Source organism: Mytilus californianus, unplaced genomic scaffold (assembly GCF_021869535.1).
Source record: "Mytilus californianus isolate M0D057914Y unplaced genomic scaffold, xbMytCali1.0.p SCAF_2, whole genome shotgun sequence".
In the NCBI taxonomy this organism is placed as follows: Eukaryota; Metazoa; Mollusca; class Bivalvia; order Mytilida; family Mytilidae; genus Mytilus; species Mytilus californianus.
In genome coordinates this window covers 23,468,826-23,489,158 of record NW_026262668.1, presented here as the reverse complement: position 1 = coordinate 23,489,158, position 20,333 = coordinate 23,468,826, and the positions used below count along the sequence as shown (strand labels likewise).

The following is a 20,333-nucleotide window of genomic DNA, read 5'->3' as shown; positions in this document are numbered from 1 at the left end:
CAGGCAAAGGTTGTGAGGCATTTCAGAAAAAAAACCTTGCTTGAATGTATTTTGCCTCGTGTCTTATAATATTTTTATGCCCCCGCCATAGTGGAGGGGCATTAAGTTTTACTCTTGTCCGTCTGTACGTACGTACGTCCAAAAATTGGTTTCCGTTCTCTAACTTTAGTTTGCCTCAACCAAATGTTATGAAACTTATACACAATGCTTATTACCACAAAACACAAATCAAGTTTGAATTTTGGTGGCGTCACTTTTACCATTCTAGAGTTATGTCCCTTTACAAATAGAAAAATTCCTGAATTTTTCGTTTCCGTTCTCTAACTTTAGTTTGCCTCATCCAAATGTTATGAAACTTATACACAATGCTTATTACCACAAAACACAGATCAAGTTTGAATTTTGGTGGCGTCACTTTTACTGTTCTAGAGTTATGCCCCTTTACAAATGGTAAAATTGCTGATTTTTTCGTTTCCGTTCTCTAATTTTAGTTTGCCTCAACCAAATGTTATGAAACTTATACACAATGCTTATTACCACAAAACACATATCAAGTTTGAATTTTGGTGGCGTCACTTTGACTATTCTAGAGTTATGCACCTTTAGAAATGGAAAAATTGCTAAATTTTTATTTTCTTCTAAATATCAAGTAATTTTTTAAATTGGAGTTATCTTCCTTTGTCCATGATTATAGTTGAATCAACTACAATCAATGCTTTATACAATGCAATGTTTAATTTTGACTTCCACTAATAAAACACAGATCAAGTTGAATTTGGGTAGTGTCACTTTAACCATTATTGAGTTATGCCCCTTTATAAATCGAAAGATTGCAAAATTTTAGTTTCCATTCTGTAACTTAAGTTTGCCCCAACCAAACATTATGAAAACTATACACAATATTCATTACCACAAAACTAAGATCAAGTACAAAGTTTTTGTTTCCGTTTTCTAACTTTAGTTTGCCTCAACCAAATGTTATGAAACTTATACACAATGCTGCAACACTTTTACCATTCTTGAGTTATGTCCCTTTATAAACATGAAAATTGCTGAATTTTTCGTTTTTATGCCCCCGCCGTAGCGGAGGGGGCATTAAATTTTACCCTTGTCCGTCTGTACGTACGTACGTACGTACGTACATACGTCCGTCCGTACGTCCCGAAATTGGTTTCCGTTCTCTAACTTGAGTTTGCCTCAACCAAATGTTATGAAACTTAAACACAATGCTTATTACCACAATACACAGATCAAGTTTGAATTTTGGTGGCGTCACTTTAACCGATCTAGAGTTATGCCCCTTTATAAAAGGAAATATTGCAAAATTTTTAGTTTCCGTTCTCTAACTTAAGTTTGCCTCAACCAAATGTTATTAAACTTATACACAATGCTTACCCACAAAACACAGATCAAGTTTGAATTTTGGTGGTGTCACTTTAACCGATCTAGAGTTATGCCCCTTTATAAAAGGAAAAATTGCAAAATTTTTATTTTCTTCTAAATATCAAGTTTATATAATATATTTTTAAAATTGGAGTTATCTTCCTTTGACCATGATTATAGTTGAATCAACTACAATCAATGCTTTACACAATGCAATGTTTAATTTTGACTTCCACTGATAAAACACAGAACTAGTTGAATTTGGGTAGTGTCACTTTAACCAATATTGAGTTATGCCCCTTTATAAATCGAAAGATTGCAAAATTTTTTAGTTTCCATTCAGTAACTGAAGTTTTCCCCAGCCAAACATTATGAAACCTATACACAATATTCATTACCACAAAACTCAGTAAGGATCAAGTACAATTTTTTTGTTTCAGTTCTCTAACTTGAGTTTGCCTCAACCAAATGTTATGAAACTCATACACAATGCTTATTACTACATAATACAGATTAAGTATGAAATTAGGTGGCAACACTTTTACCATTCTAGAGTTATGTCCCTTTATAAACATAAAAATTGCTGAATTTTTTAGTTTGTCTCAACCAAATGTTGTAAAACTTATACACAACCGTTCTAGAGTTATGCGTGTTTACAAATAGAAAAATTGCTGAATTTTTAGTTTCAGTTCTCTACTTAAGTTAGCCTCAACCAAATGTTATGAGACTTACACACAATGCTTATTACCACAAAACTCAGATCAAGTTCAAATTTGGGAAGCGTCACTTTTACCGTTCTTCAGTTATGTCCCTTTATAACTATATGATATGCAAACGGGGGCATCATCTGTGTCCACATGTGGACACTATCCACATTTATTTAAATATATGGCAGCAAAATTCTCATTATCCATATTTGTTCAACTAGTAAACCAATTTTAAATAAAAAGCCATTTTGATTTGAACAACTCTTTAAGACTGAACAATAAGTAGTTAAGCCATGTTCAGTCATGATATGGACTGTTACTAAAACTGAAGGTGAAGGTAACATAAGTTATACTATGGACATTTATCTATATCTAAATTAACCACACTGGCAAATCATTCTTAAATAAATTTTACTTTTAATTGCAGAAATCTCTAATCTGAGTAAAATACAGATCCTGAGTCTATACTTTGCTTACAAAGATCGGACAACACAACAAATTTTGTCTTAATGATACACACCTTCAAAAATTTCGAAAATTTGAAGGCAGGAATTTCATTGGCCAATGTAGTAATTACCAGAACAGAAAGTAGAACTTTTTTTGTTGGATCTTTGTAAGCAAAGTATGGACACAGGATCTGTTATTTATTCAGATTAAAAAATCTCGGAATCCACACAATCTTATCCATTATACTTTCCTTAAAATGAAATTTGAGATGATCTGACTTTTAGATGGAGCTCTGTTCTTTTCAAATATTCAAAATGTAACTGACAAGTTAGCTTTCCTCTATGACAACTATTGACATGTCAAATGATGGTCCAGATATACCTTCGCCGTCCATTAACTTTTACAAAGAACATCTCTGAAACTACTGGGCCAAATTTAACCAAACTTGGCCACAATCATCACTAGGATAAGAAGTCTGGGGACCCTGCTTGCAACCAACATGTCCAACATGGCAAAAAAAAGAGCTTAGGGGTAAAATGCGAGTTATGACTTTTACATGTTTTATCTTGAAAACCGCTGTAAATAGTGAAAATCTGACAGAGGCAGAAATATTCAGAAAAATGAGACCAACATATAGTACATTTACACAAAAACAGCAAGACGACTTCTTATAGGAGTTATTGCCCTTAAGTGACCAATTTTACCTTTCCATTGTTTGCCTATTATATTGAAACTTATAAACAATAGAGAGAAACGTTAAGTAGCAAATATGATCAGCATGATAAGATTTACAATTGAGTCGAATGGCCGAAATCTCGTCAGATGATTCCTTTTTGGAGTTATTGCCCTTTACCTTGCCTTTTTGTATGAAATGGAATATTTGTTATAGATAAAAATAAACTGAAATAAGCAAAAATGATCAGCATGCCAAGATCGTCAAACAGTCACATGGTTGAAATCGTCATTTCCCTGACTATTGGAGTAATTGCCCTTTAAGACGATTTTTATCATGTTTACAATTTTTGCCTAAAATCTGAAAAAAACTATAATACTTAGTAGATAGATAGAAACTTATAAAAGCAAAAATGATCAGCTAAACGAGATCTACAAAAAGGTGTACGGTTCGAAATTATTAGTCCACTCTTTATTAGAGTTTTGCTCTTTAATGATGATTTTTACCAATATTTAGTGTTCAGCCTCTAATCTTGAACTATTATTGATAGTGAGCTACTTCTAATAGCCAAAATGATCAACAAGACCAGATCTACAAATAAGTCAATTTTGCCGAAATCATGTATTGACTGTGTAAATGAGTGGTTGCCCTTAAATGAATATTTTTTTCACCCGTATTTGTTTTTATGGCAAAAAAGTAAAGAAGATAAGAGAGAAACTGTAAACAGAAAAAAATGATCAGCAAAACAAGATCAACAAAAACATTTTTGTCACAAATTATATTTTTGTCCACAATGTTGGAGAGTATCCATTGTTTAAGATGCACATAGACCTAGGTGAGCGACACAGGCTCTAAGAGCCTCTTGTTTTTCTCTCATTTTCACCTACTATCTTGAAAACTTAATTAAGATAAAAATTTTAAATTATTACATGATCATCAAGACAAGTTCTACTTTTTAGAGCTTCTAGTTGGCATTGAACTAGCTTTCAGTAGCCGACAGTACTCAGAGCAGTACTTTGGGTTTTTGGCGTCTTTGGTGTTCTCGTAAGCTGCTTTTTGTTTTGTATATATTTGATGAGTCTTTCCAACTGATATTTATAGTTTGTCTTCATGTGCTGTTATACCACAGTCCCAGTCTAAGGGCCTGGAATTCAGTGTTTGTAATCTGTTGCTGTATATCATTTGCTTTTTCGTTTGTTGTTTTGTACGTATATCATGCCGTTGGTTTGCTCATTTGAATTGATTTACATTTTGTCATCTTAGGACTTTTAGCAGTATTGGCTTGCTCATTGTTAAAGGCGTTACGCTGACCTATTGTTTCTATGATATACATCATTTCGTCTCTTGGTGATAGTTGTGACATTGAGAATCATATCACATCAGTCTGATAACGTTGGTACCTATTAGAAATGAAGTCACCACTTCCATATAAGAGTAATAATTTTGTTCACTTTGAGATAATTTTTCATCAACTACCAGACTGAGTATGTTATTTTGTTTGTTCTAAACTCGTATCATAATGTGTACCCACTTTTTATTATACACCCAATCGACTCCGGAATATATAATTTGTCGACTGGTTACCTTGGACATCATGGTACCAAGTCAGGTAAGAGCAAGCTAAAGAAGTAAAACCAAGCGTTCAATCGGTTCAATTTGGGGGAAAATTACCTGCTAAACATTTTTTTTTTTTCACTACAAAATCATCGGAAAACAGTAAACTTTCCCCTCAAATTACACCGATTATTTATTTGATTTTACTTATTTTCGTTGCACTTACTTGACCGAGTACCATGATGTCCAAGGTAACCAGTCGACAAATTATATAATCCGGAGTCAAAAGTCGGTAATATGAAAATAGTCTATTCTCATCATGTTTGTCCGTAATTTCGTTCGTCCGTCTGTCACACAATGATAAATAAAGATTTCTTTTCTAAATTAATTGAAATTTTAATGGAATGTGTATGATCATTAATGGCATGTAGACGTCGATTTTCGGCTTTTTAAATGGTACTGTTCCAGATTTATGGTACTCTATTGTTGGACAAAATCTATTTTCTTTTACTGTTTTCAGGTGATTTATAGGGAAAAGCTTTTTTAAATGAATGGAAATTTAGATGGAATGTTTTGGACCAGTAAAGATAGGCATCTATTTTCGCCGTTTTCACATATTGAGAGTTTGGCGCTTGAATCGTTTTAGTGAGAGCGACACTGATGAGTCTAATGTAAACTAAAAGAACTTCTAGCGTACCAAATTATAAGCCTTATATCTATGATAAGATTTTACAACATCTGGGTCGATGCCACTGCTAGTAGACATACGCGAGGGTATCTCAAACCCAGTAATCAGCATTTGTGCTGACATGATTTATCATTGATATGCTCATTTTCTGTCAATTTACTGTTGATCAAATGTTGAAACATTCAAAACACTCAGTTTTTTCGACCAACCACCCATGCATTGATTGAACCGTATTTGACACAACTTCTCAGAATGTTCGTTTATTAATGCTCTTCAAGTTTGTATTTAATTTGGCGTTCCAACTGCTTTGATTTTCGTCATTTTCACTTTTACAATTCCAGAGTTATGGTTCTTAATTTTTTAGGGAAAATCAAAAGTTTCTGGTTTCTGGATAAAAAATGGAGAAGGACCTTTTGAAAATGATTGAAATTTGAGTGGAATGACTTAGACCAACAAACAGTATTATTTTCCCCAAAACTTTGAGAAATAAAAAAAAACCTTAATTATATGATATAAATAAGAAGATGTGGTATTCGTGCCAATGAGACAACTCTCCACCCAAGTCACAATGTATAAAAATTAACAATTATAGGTCAAAGTACGGCCTTCAACACGGAGCCTTTGCTCACACCGAACAGCAAGCCATAAAGGGCCTTAAAATGACTAGACATAATAAGTGTAAAACAATTCAAACAGGAAAACCAACGGTCTAATCTATATCAAAAACGAGAAACGAGAAACATCTATGAACTACACCAACAAACGACAATCTCTGAACAACAGGCTCCTTAATTATATGAATTTACTTTTGTGGTCCTTATTAGATTGAAATATATATTGTTTTATTTTGTTTGTTTGTCTTAAGATCAGCATTCAGTCGAGTGCCTGACTCGAATTGAAATACTAGTAAAGTAAAAACAATAATCAGGCCTGTTTCTATCTTATCTATGCTTTGAACTATGGCAAAAAAAGTAATACTTTCAAAATTTCACAGTATGCTACTACAGAAACAAAATGACGAACTCTCAGTTGCTGTTGGCGGATATATCTGTGATTATTAGATCAACTCTCTAGTTTTGATCTGCTTCAGTTATATCCTTTGAAATATTTATAAAGTTTGGGATAAGCAAATATTTAGCTTCCAGCATTACCGAAGAGACATTTATTATTGAAACGCGCATCTGATGAAGTTAAATTGCTACTGTTTATATTATCAACTAATATGTAATCACATCATCTTTAATATTCTAATCTGTTTTTGCAACTGTTATTGGTAGGTTCTATCTATAATCTGTTAAATGTGAAGTTTCAATTTGTAAGTGTACCTAAGAGTTCAACTGATTTCAATCCTGGTATCTATGATGAGTTTATTGACTCATGAGGTTATATTTTCTTCATTTTCAGATTCAGTTGGACACGAACTCTTTTTGTAATATTAGTGTTCTGAATTGACAATTTCTTCTTTATTGTGAGAAGATATAGTTTCGTCTTTTTCAGAGTCCAAACAACTCCTCTCACCTTTATGAACAATAACTTTAATAACCTGATTTGTAGTTCCTTGCGAATGGTTTACTATATCAGTCATTTTTTCGAGAGGAGTGACGCATTCCTGGTATTGATCGTCTGTAATATTGGTTGTGGTTGGATCATTAGCTTCTTTAACAGGTTGGGTTTGGTAATATGGATGATCATTCGATGTAGCAATGAAGCTGTGATACGGGTGAAGGTAGCCAGATGTGGAACTATTGCTGCTTTTCATGCTTTCAGAACTGCTTGTCAATTTATCAGAACTTGGTGATTCATCTACCACTTCTAAATATGGGTTTTCGTGTGGACCTAAATTTACCATATTGTTTTCATCAATCGTATGGTATACATTTTCATTCAATTCAAATGTTTCATTTCTAAAACCATCATTTTCGGCTGGAGGAGTATCATTGATAATTGCTGATGTAGAAGTGATGACTGTTTTCCTTCTGTTTTTATTGTAACAACAATAAAGCCCAATAATCACAATGATGCCAGTAACTGACCCCGAATATATAAACAAGTCTCGTTTGGAAATTCCTGATCAATAGAAATGGTTCACATTTATCAGAAAAAAAGAGATTTATAAGAGGATGGTAAAGGATTATTTTCGTGCAACGTTTTCGGCCTTTTAATTTAACGTGTTTTCGTGTTTTGATGTTTTATTTCTCGTAATCTCGTGTTTGGTTCGATGTGCGTGCTTCGTGTTTCCCCTTATTTATTTTCCGTGTTTCGTGTCCGTACTCTTTATTTCTCGTGCTTGTCTCGCTATTGATTAAAAAGTAAACCGGGACTAATTTAAAGTCAGCCCGGATATTGTTTTAAATTATGTATTAATGAACTGCTTTTCTTCATTTATAGAGTACTTAAATAACAGTATAACTATGAATAATATTTTTTTTTCAAATCAGATACAACTAGCGGACGCTAAAAGGTGACCGCAGGGTCTTCATGTCCTTTAATAATGACTGCATGATCTCCAAGAACGGCTGAGTAATAACTTCTAGTACTTTTTCCCTTAATATTTACAATTTTATTTCTCGTGCTTCGTTTTTCCCGATTTTTATTTTCCGTGCAACGTTTTTGCGATTTTTATTTCACGTGTTTCCGTGTTCAGACCTGTCAAATTCGAGTTCATCGATTTTCCTCAAATTCTCATATTTGATTTATTACATACTAAAACTTAAATCCAGATTACAAAAAAAGTCTAAAATAAAAAATGAAATCGGTAATATGTATCAGCATTTCTCGTGTATTTTAGCCTAGACGCCATCTAATCAACCATCGAGATGACCTCCGAAGACTACCGACAGTCATATAACCCAAAATAAACATAAATATAGATATAAATAAATTGCGAGCGCGTGCAATTAGATTTTTCTAAGTCTGTTTGAGTTCATATCATAGGTTAAAAAATAAGTTAATCATTTTTACCTGTATAAGAATGACGTTTTGTGGATCGAATCAGTCAACCAAATGGTTCACCCTTGTTTCACTTTCAATGTTGACATTCTTTTCCTTTTAATAGCTGAACACGCCTAGTAAATGCGTAACCCATCTCCAGCTAAGGAGTTCGATTGAAAGTCACATGAATACGTATTCAATGAGGTTGAATTATTGACTTGCATTTCAATAATACATCAGCGATGTTTTTGAGCTTATTTTGACAAATTTGTGCCAAACTGACTGCTTATAACGAAATGTTAGTTCAAAATTTTATTCATACTTAAAACAAAAACAAAAATCGTATTTCATTTTTATGTATAAATCGTAGATAATGCCCTTTGATAATTTTGTAAGTCATCTACATAAGACTCATCAGTGACGCTCGAATAAAAAAGTTAAAAGGCATTATAAATTTCTAAGTCGAAGAGCACTGGGGGCCAAAGATTCCGAAAGGTTTTGAAATATTCCTGGAGTAGAAAATCCTGAGTATTCCGAACAATTCAAAGTTTTATAAACAGTTAAATTTTAAAATCTGACAATATTAACGATGATTCATGTCAACAAAGAAGTGCTGACTACTGGGCTGGTGATACCATCAGCGAGGAAACCTCCACCAGCAGTGGCATAGACCCAGGTCTATAATGTTGATCGCCAGACGCGCGTTTCGTCCATATAAGCCTCACCAGTGACGCTCGAATACAAAAAGTTAAAAGGCCAAATAAAGTATTTCGAACAGTTCAAAGTTTTATAAACATTCAATTAATAAATATGACAATATCAATGACATTTTTTCATTAAATTCAAAGTTCCATGCATGCTGATGACTATGTCAAATAAGAGAGTTGAGCTCATTTATATATTATTGTATTACATTAACATACCTCATACGAAATCGTATATATAATTCAAAAATCATTGTATGAAGTTAGAGCATACTTTTACGGATATTGCGTTATTGAAATTTTAGAAATTATTTTGAATTAAGGAATATATCTCCTCATGCAGTGCTCTGATTCCTTGCTCGGATTTGGCTATACAATTTGTCCTTTTCTCTTCAAATTTTTAATAAGTTTTGGATTTTTAAATAATTTAGCCTCGATCATCACTAAGAAGACATGTGTATCTTGTGCAGTAAAATTGGTACCGTTACTACCAATGCGTCGATACCTCTGCTGGTGGACTGTTAATCCCAGAGGGTATCAACAGCCCGGTAGCCAGTACTTCGGCACTGGCATGAAAATACGGATATTGTGTTATTAACATTTGCTGTTACAAAATATTGGAAATTATTTTAAATTAAGGAATATATCTCCATCATCCAAAGCTCAGATTTTTTGCCCTGCTTGTGATATACTTTTTGCCCTTTTTGGTTTTATCAGCTCTTCATTCATTAGGAAATTTCATATGTTTTGACCTCGAGCTTCACTGAAGAGACATTAATTGTCGAAATGTGCATCTGGTGCAGTAAAATTGGTACTGATTATGTTATTCCAATATTCTAAAATACAAATTATGATACAATTTGTGTTGTTGTTTGGTATACAACGTAACGACTTTTTATTGCAATCATAACTTGACTTTTTATTTGATAAATACCAAAGTTGTGGTCGAAGAATGCATGAATATAAGAAAATTCTCTTATTCGAAATTTCCAAATGACTTCACATGTGTGATATGTAATATGAAAAATGTAGTTGGTTTTTTTTATGCATTTAATGTAAGTGATACAGGAATCAACTAAAAGATCTTAAAAAACCTTTTTCGTCCTCTTCAAATTCTTTTTCAATTGTTGTTGCCTCAATTGTGTTCACTACAAGAAAAAAACCCAATCAATTCAAATATATTTAGAAGAAATGTTATTGCGCAATCACATTGTTGACATTATCTTTCTCTCTCTATGTCTCTTTTCCTTTCACAAGCACTCACATACACAAACTCACACAAACACACATACAGGTTTTCGTCGAGATATCTAGAAAAGTCTCTTACCTGTCACATTTCTAGTTTTGTAACATGACATAAGCGGCAACAAAACGTTTCTTTATAATAGCGGATTTTTTATGCCCGCAACAAGAATATTATCCAAAGAGAGATATAATGTTTTTTTCCCCTTATATGTGCCAATTAACTAGCTTTCAGTTTGTGATGGGGGATGGACATGTTAATGGGAAAGGGAGGGGAGTATTACAATTATCTTGTTAGTCCGTTTGTCCGTCCGTTAGTCCAACAAAAAACTTTCGTCACACTTTTCTCATGTATTATTGAACAAAGTGACTTCATATCTGGTAAAAAGTCTGACAATAATGAGTTGTTAAGTGCTTTTTGTATCTGTCTGACACTTACATCCTGTTTGCTGAAACTTTTGATTTTAAATATATTGATGCAACTTAATATTTTCATCACACGATTCTCATGCACTACTGTACAGAATAACTTCAAATCTGGTGTTCAGTTTCCATGGAATTGGCAATGACGACTTGTTACTTGTAAACGCTTTTCTGTCAGACACCTATTTCCTGTTCCCTGTAGTGGGAATATGACAATACGTGTTGGGTTAACAGTGCAAATCTACGACAGGAACCGTCGTTAGTCAATCGTTTTTACCGTTTTATATTTTCTACCTCTCATCAACACCCCTTTCTACCCTCAAGTCTTGATGAGGCTTCATTTTGTAACCCCTTTTTCCAGTTTTGTTGTATATAACGTTTGAAATTAGATATGTGAAGACAATGTCAAATAGAGAGCAATCCAAAAACTCAACTTCACCAATATCGGTCTTCGATTCCGAAATTTAGTCATGTTTTCCCCTGTCTTCTTTAAAACACATATTATTGTAAGGTGTGCATTCGATTTACGCCAGTGCTATTTGGCGTCGTTGGGCTGGCCCAGAATCCTATCAAAAACCTATACTTAATCAAAACACTTCTATACCTTGTTAATCCTCTTTATTTATTTATTTTTTGCATTGATGGGCGTCTGCAAGTGAACTAGCCGTGTAGCCATTGCCTTTTTCCCTCTATGTAACCCCATTGTGAAGGCCCTAGTGTTCTTTAGCTGCTATTTGTATCGATTTTACCAAACAATTTACCAGTTGTATCGTTGTTAAAAAACATCTCTGGTGGTTTATACTGTGCTCAAAGTTGATATGTAAGGTACATAGGGTTTTTCTGAGCATTCTGGGCATTTTGCAAAAATACGTTTTTGGTTTAAAAATATTTTTCCAAGTATCTTTCAGTATACAACAGAAACATCTTAAACTTGAAATTTACAGACTAAACTATGAAATAAATAAGTGTCGTTAAGTGTATTTGAAATTTGCAGAAAAAGAAATCCCTTTCAATCGAGGACAGATAACTATATTGAATTCGATAGGACAATTTGTGTTTTTTGGATTTTTCGAGGAATAAAGGCCCTTGACCCACTATTTTTATTTGATATCGCGGAAGTATTTGTGAAAAGCAATTCTCTCATTGGATATAAACAAATTCTATCGTTAATTTTTTCCTCAATAAGGAAAAAAGTAGTTTTCCCTATATAACCCATTTAAAATAACTATGATATCGTTAAATTCTATGTATTGTAACGAAAAAACAAGGTCGTGACTCCCAGTTTTTAGAAAGGACATTGACAAAGAAGTCTTAAACAGAAGTTTAAGAAAAATCTATCGTCAAACAGTTAGACATCCTAGCTACCTTAAGCATAAACAATGAATACAATATTTGATATCGTGTAATCAAATAGCAGCTTCATTCTTTAAAAATTTCAAAAGTATGCCAATCAGAGATGAGGTTTTGATATACTATTGGAGTTAATGTTAATAACATAAGATGTCTATATTGGTAATGCTGTTTGGTTCGTGTCATATTGAAACTTACCCTACATCTCGTTTTATTCATAGTAATTAAATTTGATTGATTGATTGATTTTTTTTTGTTTAACGTTCTGTGAAAAATGTGCCATCGATATTTAGGCCTATATTAACTTTGAGGACTGGTAATAGCCGGACACTAAAAAAAGAAGGCAAAATACATAACTACTCAATAAAAAAACAATCACAAATGAGATTACTGAAAGTGCTAATTATATGCAAGATGGAAACATTTTCAGTTCATTTGTCAGCCTTTGTCAGCCATCTGATTAAGATACTATCCGTTTAAATATTGTTATCTAACTCTTTATGATTTTGGATTTCCAATATTTGTTTTGACCACCAGAAACATTTGACTAACATTTTAGAAATGGACAAACGTTGGATCAAATTATCTTTTATTAACTGTAATTGTGTTTTGCTGCTATCTAATAAATCTTTTGACATCCATGCATACTCCCCAACAGAACGGTGGAAATTGGGGAAAAGTGTATTTTTGGTTTATGCATTACCACACAGTAAGATTAGTGATCTCCTCTATATAGTATATTTGCAAAATGAGCCAATATCAGTTCAGCTATATGTTTTGCGTAGGTTGCTATTTGTTCAATTGTAAAATAAACCTCCCAAAAATGGCGACACACACAAATGATAAAAAAAAAGATCACAATTAGGATACTAGTCACTCTGTCACTACATCTCTTATAAGTTTTACATTTAATCGTTCTCTTACATTTTGTTCAATCGATAATTTGAAACGTCAGTTAAAATCGTAAAGCATACGTGTAGTGTACCTGAATAATGATGTTCTGTTGATAAAGTGGTTGTCTGTCTAGATATGCATCCAATGATATTATCACATCTGAAGATATATACATGTCTAAAAAGTCATTATATTTTATTATTAGAATTTAATACTACTTGCAAATTTCAAAGGCGTTGCTTTGAAAACCTCATCAAAGTTTTCTTGCAATAGAATTGTTAATAACTCAAAGGAACAATACGCTTCAAAAAGACCTTCGAAAATAGCATACGGTTGACATCGCGAGGTTCATGTTGACAATATAGGACAACGATTGTCTCGTGGTAGCATGCTCATCGCTAGTGCAGGAGTCTATGTATTCGATCCAGTGTTGTGTCAAACCAGACTGTAATCAGGCCGTTAGTTTTGCACGTTTGAATTGTTTAACATTTTACATTTCGGGGCCTTTTATAGCTTGCCATCCGGTATTGGTTTTTGCTCGTTGTTGAAGTCCGTTAGTAAACATATACAATTAAGTTGCTAATTCTTACGTCATTTAGTATCTGGTGGAGAGTTTTTCATTGACAACCATACCACACCTTTTTTTATATTTAAAACCATTGCTGTTATTTTTCCGCTGATGACGCTGCATTTAAAAGTAAGAGTATGGAGTATAAGAGTATAGACTGATGGGGATGTAGTCTAAACAATGTATCTGAGTAGCAATTGGGTGACACCTATTCATGTGGACAGAAACATCACGAACAAGTTACAAATCATGTTCTTTGTGTCGGTCTAGTTCAAAGAAGGGTTTATATTCACCTAACATCATCAACATGTTATAATCATGAATATATTTTTCTTAAACATGAATCCATTCAGACATAGAAAGGGTGCAAAATTATGATAGGTCCCTTTTTCTTCGAAATCATCTTGTCACGAAAAATACATTCCAAGTATAACAAGGATTTAAAAAAAAAACAATTCCAAAGACCACACACGAATTCTCCGAAAACATTAAAAAGTTCATGAAGAATAACTTAAGAAAAGTTGTAATTTATTTTAACAGGTATTTTAGCTCGTGATGAGCATTTTTTAAATTTACCTTATCGCCCTATCGACCCTTCCTATTCATGACGATTTTTGACTATTTTTTGGATGTTTTTGGCCTTCCAGAGCACCTCTGATCACCCCCGGTTTTGTGTGAAGTTCGTGTTGATAAGTCTTTAGTTTTCTAAGTTGTGTTTTGTAGACTGTTGTTTGTCTTTTGGTCGGTTATTTTCTTTCGATGGCGTTGTCAGTTTGTGTTTGAGTTTTAATGTCCCTTTGGTATACCCCACCTCTCTTTTGTTTACATCTTGAAACTTATAATAGATAGTTAGAAACAGTAAACAGCAAAAATGATTAGCAACACATGATCTACAAAACGAAAAAAATGACCGAAACCATTCGATGAATCAAGATATCCTCAAATGATGAATTCTAATTTATTTACGAATATTATCTATTTTTTTAATAAGATAAAATACCTCTGAACCGCGTCTAAACATTTTATTTCATTGTTTTAACGATGATGAATAATTATCTGTTCTTGTAATTATTATTATTATCTCACCTTTGTAGACTGTCGCAGTTGCATTCCAACACACAGGCCTTGCCAAAAAAGTTTTCTGGACAAGAATTACAAGGTTGTCCCATTCTCGAATAAAATCCAGTTTTACATGCTGAAAACATGTAATGCGGAGTTTATATCCTTTATCCATAAATACGAATAACAAAATGTTAACTTACGAAAATTCTTCCGTTCAACTATAATCAAATATTTTTTTATAGGTGCTGTATACACTGTTTTTGCGCGATTCTTTCAAGAAAAGCCATTCATCAAATAAATGAAAAGCAAAGTTTTAATAAAAATTTCTGCACGGATAAATAAAGGCAACAGTAGTATACCGCTATTCGAAATTCATAAATCGATTGAGAAAAAAACAAATCCGGGTTACAAACTAAAACTGAGGGAAACACATCAAATATAAGAGGAGAACAACGACACAACAGAAACACAACACCAAAATGCAACACACACAGAAACGAACTATAATATAACAATGACCATTTTCTTGACTTGGTACAGGACATTTAAAAAAAAAATGGTGGGTTGAACCTGGTTTTGTGGCTAGCCAAACCTCCCGGCAAATATAACATTAAAATGACAAGATTACATGACAGGACTACAATACAAATAAATGAGAAAACATACAGGACAGAGACACACACAAATAATAGCTATCAAAAGGTACCAGGCTTATAATTTAATAAGCCAGACGCGCGTTTCGTCTACATAAGACCCATCAGAGATGCTCAGATCAAAAAAGTTCGAAAGCCAAAACAAGTACAAAGTTGAAGAGCATTGAGGACCAAAAGTTCCAAATAAGTGTTGCTCATTCAGGCTCTTGAATTGGTACAGGCACATACAGCATGATGTTGGGTTAACATAACATGTTTGCGCCCACTTAATCTGGGACAGTGGTGTAACAGCAGACCATCAGATCAAACTATAAAAGCCAGTTGATAAAGGCTTGACCCATAAGATTGACACAAAACACACAAAGATAAGCAACTTACAAAAAGTCTTAAGGGCATACGATACAGTTTTGATCTCACGGTGAATTTTTGACGAAAGTTTGCATACAAGCTATTTTTCACCTACTCAGGCTAGTCAATTCAGATATGTTATAAAAAAAATACTTTCATGTGCTACTTTTAGAGATAAATGGGGTCGAAATTTTAGACATTTACTGGAAATTTCGGTTTCTTGGACATTTCTATCCTTTAGAAAGACATACCTAACTTTTTTGGTTTAAAAGATAAACGCAAGCAAATTTTTGCAAAAACATCTGGAATATCTGTTCTATATAAAGTGTGCTTTGAATTTGTGAAACAATTCTTTGGAAATTATTCATTTTTATCACATTTTTATGATTTTAGTCAAAAAACGGCATTTTATACTGTATATTTATCAAATTTGAAAAAATTTCATCGGTGATTTGTTCATAAAAATTGACACAACTAATCTTCAAACATAATCAAGCCAAATGTCATTTTTAAAAAGAGGGGTCCATGAACTCGTTTTCCAGTTAAATCAGTCTGAATGATAAAAATCAGTCCAAAATGCATCTTTTCCCGATATATCAAAGTTTGACGTCGTGAAAAATAACATTTTACGTTAGCAACGTCATTACCTCATCTGTAACTGTATCGTATGACCTTAAGACACAAAGTAACGACTTGAGAGTAGTCGCAGTTAATGAAAGCTAGTTCAAAGCCTTTAAAATCTAATCAAACATCATGTATCCAAGACTAAAATATCAATCAGTACACATCCTATGGATTATGAATAAAGATATCATAAACAGTCAAAGAAAAACATGATCCTGTGCGATGCCAAAACATAATTTCCTAAACCAAAGCATACTAAAAGTAAGTAAGATGTTTGATTCAATATTTTACGTCAAACTTTCAACTTTGAAATTGTGATTGTAGAAAATGAATGCACTGAAAGCATAATATCAAAAGTTAAGTTAAAGTGTTCCAATTTTTTTCATGGTTTATGTTATAACTATAATTGTTTAGATAAACATTGATACATATCCGTTTCACATACGTATATATTGATAGTTTGTTCGTATGCGTCGTTTAAAACAATTACATAAGGTACCAAATGACTAATAAGAAAATCAACTTTTTAACCAAATATATTGGTGTAATCAGTAAACCTTTTACTTTTAAGAAAAAATTCCTTTTAAATCAATTTCATTGATGTAATCAGTGAACCGTACATAAAACAATCTAATTTATAGTTGATATCTCTATATCATAGCTGTGAATAATATAATTGATATAGGCATAACCCGTTTAGCCATCCAATGGAACCCTTTTTCGACTACAATCATCACCTTATGTAGGTTACGGAATATGTCAGTGATATACAGATTTGAGAGGTAATTGGTACCTCCTTTTTTTGCAATGATAAATGTCTGTTTTTATTGGATTGGTGATTTTTGAATGCCCCCTTGGTATCTTTTTTTCTCATTTGTTTAAAACAGGAATAAGTATTTGAAAAATGGATACAATCGATTGTATATGTTTTTCTAACGGTCATTTTGAGATATATATATATATCTTTCGCATTTGCATTATAAAAGCGTATTATTTAAAGTTTGTATAAGCATTTATTTATTTGTAAATCCTATATAATACAGCATGACGAAGTTTTGCAAATCTCAAAAAGACGATACAAAAGATATTTGAAATAGCATGACCATCTAGGACAGATACAAAGAAATTGCTTTATACGAAATAGTCAAGTTAAGTTCATTCGGTTCATACTGAATCCTTAAGTTACCAAAATCACACGAACCCTGCGTTGATCTTATAGGCGGGGTTTGCAAACAGTTTCCGTTCATTAACTAATTTTTTTCAAATTTTGATATATGGTTAATGATGACACAATGGAGGTCAAGTTTGATATCGACAATTTTCACTTTCGCTGCTCATGTGTTATGGTCCTTGATAGATTGGAAAATGACAATTGCTGTCGTTTTCGTGCATTACCTTATGAACCATTCAACTAATGCTTTTCGAATTTTAATAGGTTGTTACAGATGACAAAATGGAGGTCAAGTTTGATTTTCACTGTTTTCACTTTTACTGTTCTGGACACTTGATCTTTATTAGATTGGGAAATCAGCAAAGCATATGGCAGGTCAAAGAAGCATGAGAGTTTCATACATTAGGATACATTGATTTCATTCGTTCTAGCTGAACTCTTAAGTTCAAAAATGGTTACCTTCGGTGTCCTGTCAAGGTGACAGCTATTTATATATATGTATATTTATATCCAATTAATTGCTAGAATCTATTTGCATTAATTCCGTTGAATTGACAACATGTAAATCTTACCAAAGCAAGCATCATTTCTTTCCTCGTAGTCGGCGCAACATTGATATTTTCTGAAACAGATATGAAAACATTAGTTCTACCGAATGCGTATTTAATGTTTATCGTTTTAATTATGCATTCTCATTTTACTGATTAGAACGTTTGGGACTTGTATGTATGCCAATATGAAATATAGAATGCATTAAAAAGTACGAGTTCTACAAATTGTTATCAATAAGTAGAAACAGTTTGTACATCTTGTATGTCACAATGAACTTGAAATTATGGATATTACACAAATTACTGTGTCATACCTAGATCTATTAAACATGCATCACAGAACAGAACGAAGGCGACAAAAAAGACTGATAGACCAAGGGTCAAACAAACTAGTACAAACGAAAAAACCGACTATAGCGTAAATAAAAAAAAAACTCATCAAAGATACCAGGCTTATAATTTTGTACGCCAGACGCTCGTTTCGTCCACAAAAGACTCATCAGTGACGCTCGAATTAAAAAACTTAAAAGGCCAAAGAAAGTACGAGGTTAAAGAGAAATAGTTTGGATCCCCCTTTCTACTTTATTGTATCAAAAGACATTCAATATTTTATAAATATAACTGTTTGGGTAGTCAAAAGCTTTAAGTCCAATAATCTTGCAAAATCAACACAAATGTGTGGAGTAAACTTGCAAAATATGTAAATCAGGTCTAATTTCACATTTCATTAAACACAGCCGACTAAATTTGGACATTTAATAACGTCGCTTTGACTTCATTTTCAGAACAAAATGTTTAACAAAAAGACAGAAATGAGTTATTACATCGATAAATTACTGTCACCTTAATTTATTGGTTTATATTGAAAACTTTATTTCAAAAACTATTCAAATTAGCATATATAACTCAAAACTTATTTTCATTATTCATTATACAAGTATACATTATGGAGATGTCGTATGATTGTCAATGAGACAACTATCTACAAGCATTTAAATGTATGGATGTAGTCTTAGATCTATGATTTTTTTATTAGTTGGTATTGGCTTTGAAATAGCTATCAGATCTGTACTTAGTGTCTTTATGTTATGGGGATGTATAAGTACCCGGCCACGTCTACTCTGTGTTTTTGTTATATGTATTTCTGTTTGTATCAGCCTTTTTCAACTGGTTTTTATAGTTTGTTCTTATATTGTACTGATAAACCACTGTCCCAGGTTAGGGGGAGGGTTGGGCGCCCACTGATATATTTAACCTCGCCACATTAATATTCTGCATGTGCCTGTCCCAAGTCAGGATCCTGTAATTCAGTGGTTGTCGTTTGTTTCTGTGTATCATATTTGTTTTTCATTCATTATTTTGTACATAAATAAGGCCGTTAGTTTTCTCGTTTGAATTGTTTAACATTTGTCATTTCGGATTCTTCAATAGCTGACTACGCGGTATGGGTTTTGCTCACTGTCGAATGCCGTACCGTGACCTATAGTTGTTAATTTCTTTGTCATTTGGTCTCTTGTGGAGAGTTGTCTAATTGGCAATTATACCACAACTTCTTATTTTTGTATGTATTAAGCAACTATAGGTCACCATACGAGCAAACTCATACCGCATTGTCAGCTAGAAAGACCAGGTAATGACACACAATAAAAAAAGGACAAAAAAAATAAACGAAAAGCAAACATGATTGACAGCGATAAATGACAATCAGTGAATAGCAGGCCCCTAACCTGGACAAGCGCATAAAGAATAATGCATTGTGTTGGAGTTTAACATGTTTGTAAGCGCCCAAAGTCTCCGCTAACCTGGGACAATGCGGTAAACGCCCATCATAACTCGGCTTTATTTGGTCTCGGTTTAACTACTTAAGATTTGTAATTGTTCAAATATTACATTCTCAACAGTTTTATTTCGGACAAGCAAATATTTCTATCAGATAAATATGTTTAAGTGTGTACTTGAAAGAATACATTTTCTTGAAAACTTAAGACGCAAGTTTTAACATTTGTAAGTATAACGAATATTTAACAGGCTTGAAACCGATAATCTGTTATAACAAAGTAAGCAAAGCCTAACTACGGAGAGACGATTGAAATGCAGCAACATTTAGCTCTGTCTCATTTTTCAGTATACCATATTAGGTAGTTCCTGATACAAAAAGAATCGTCAAACGTATTTTTCGTTAAATTGTCTGATGACATTAAAATCCCAAATAAAAATTTAAAATACCTACCCTTTCAGATTTACTAAACACGCATTTAAGGTATCCATCGTTAAAGACCTCGCTAATTTTTGTATAAACAAAACAAATATAAATACTAAAATATTCGATGCCATCTCTAAATTAGGTTAAATCAAGGAAA

The 20,333-nt window shown here is 32.9% G+C and overlaps 1 protein-coding gene across 1 annotated transcript; it reads right to left on the bottom strand.

The window, feature by feature from the left end:
- Positions 1 to 6,448: 6,448 nt before the first annotated feature.
- Positions 6,449 to 20,312, bottom strand: LOC127729517 (uncharacterized). Its single transcript, XM_052237351.1, has 6 exons — positions 20,204 to 20,312; positions 17,995 to 18,044; positions 14,651 to 14,759; positions 13,088 to 13,155; positions 10,182 to 10,235; positions 6,449 to 7,519 (listed from the first exon to the last, which is right to left on the bottom strand). Exons 1-6 carry the CDS (start codon positions 20,305 to 20,307, stop codon positions 6,888 to 6,890), a joined length of 1,017 nt encoding a protein of 338 aa, XP_052093311.1. The 5' UTR covers positions 20,308 to 20,312; the 3' UTR covers positions 6,449 to 6,887.
- Between the last annotated feature and the right edge of the window lie 21 nt (positions 20,313 to 20,333).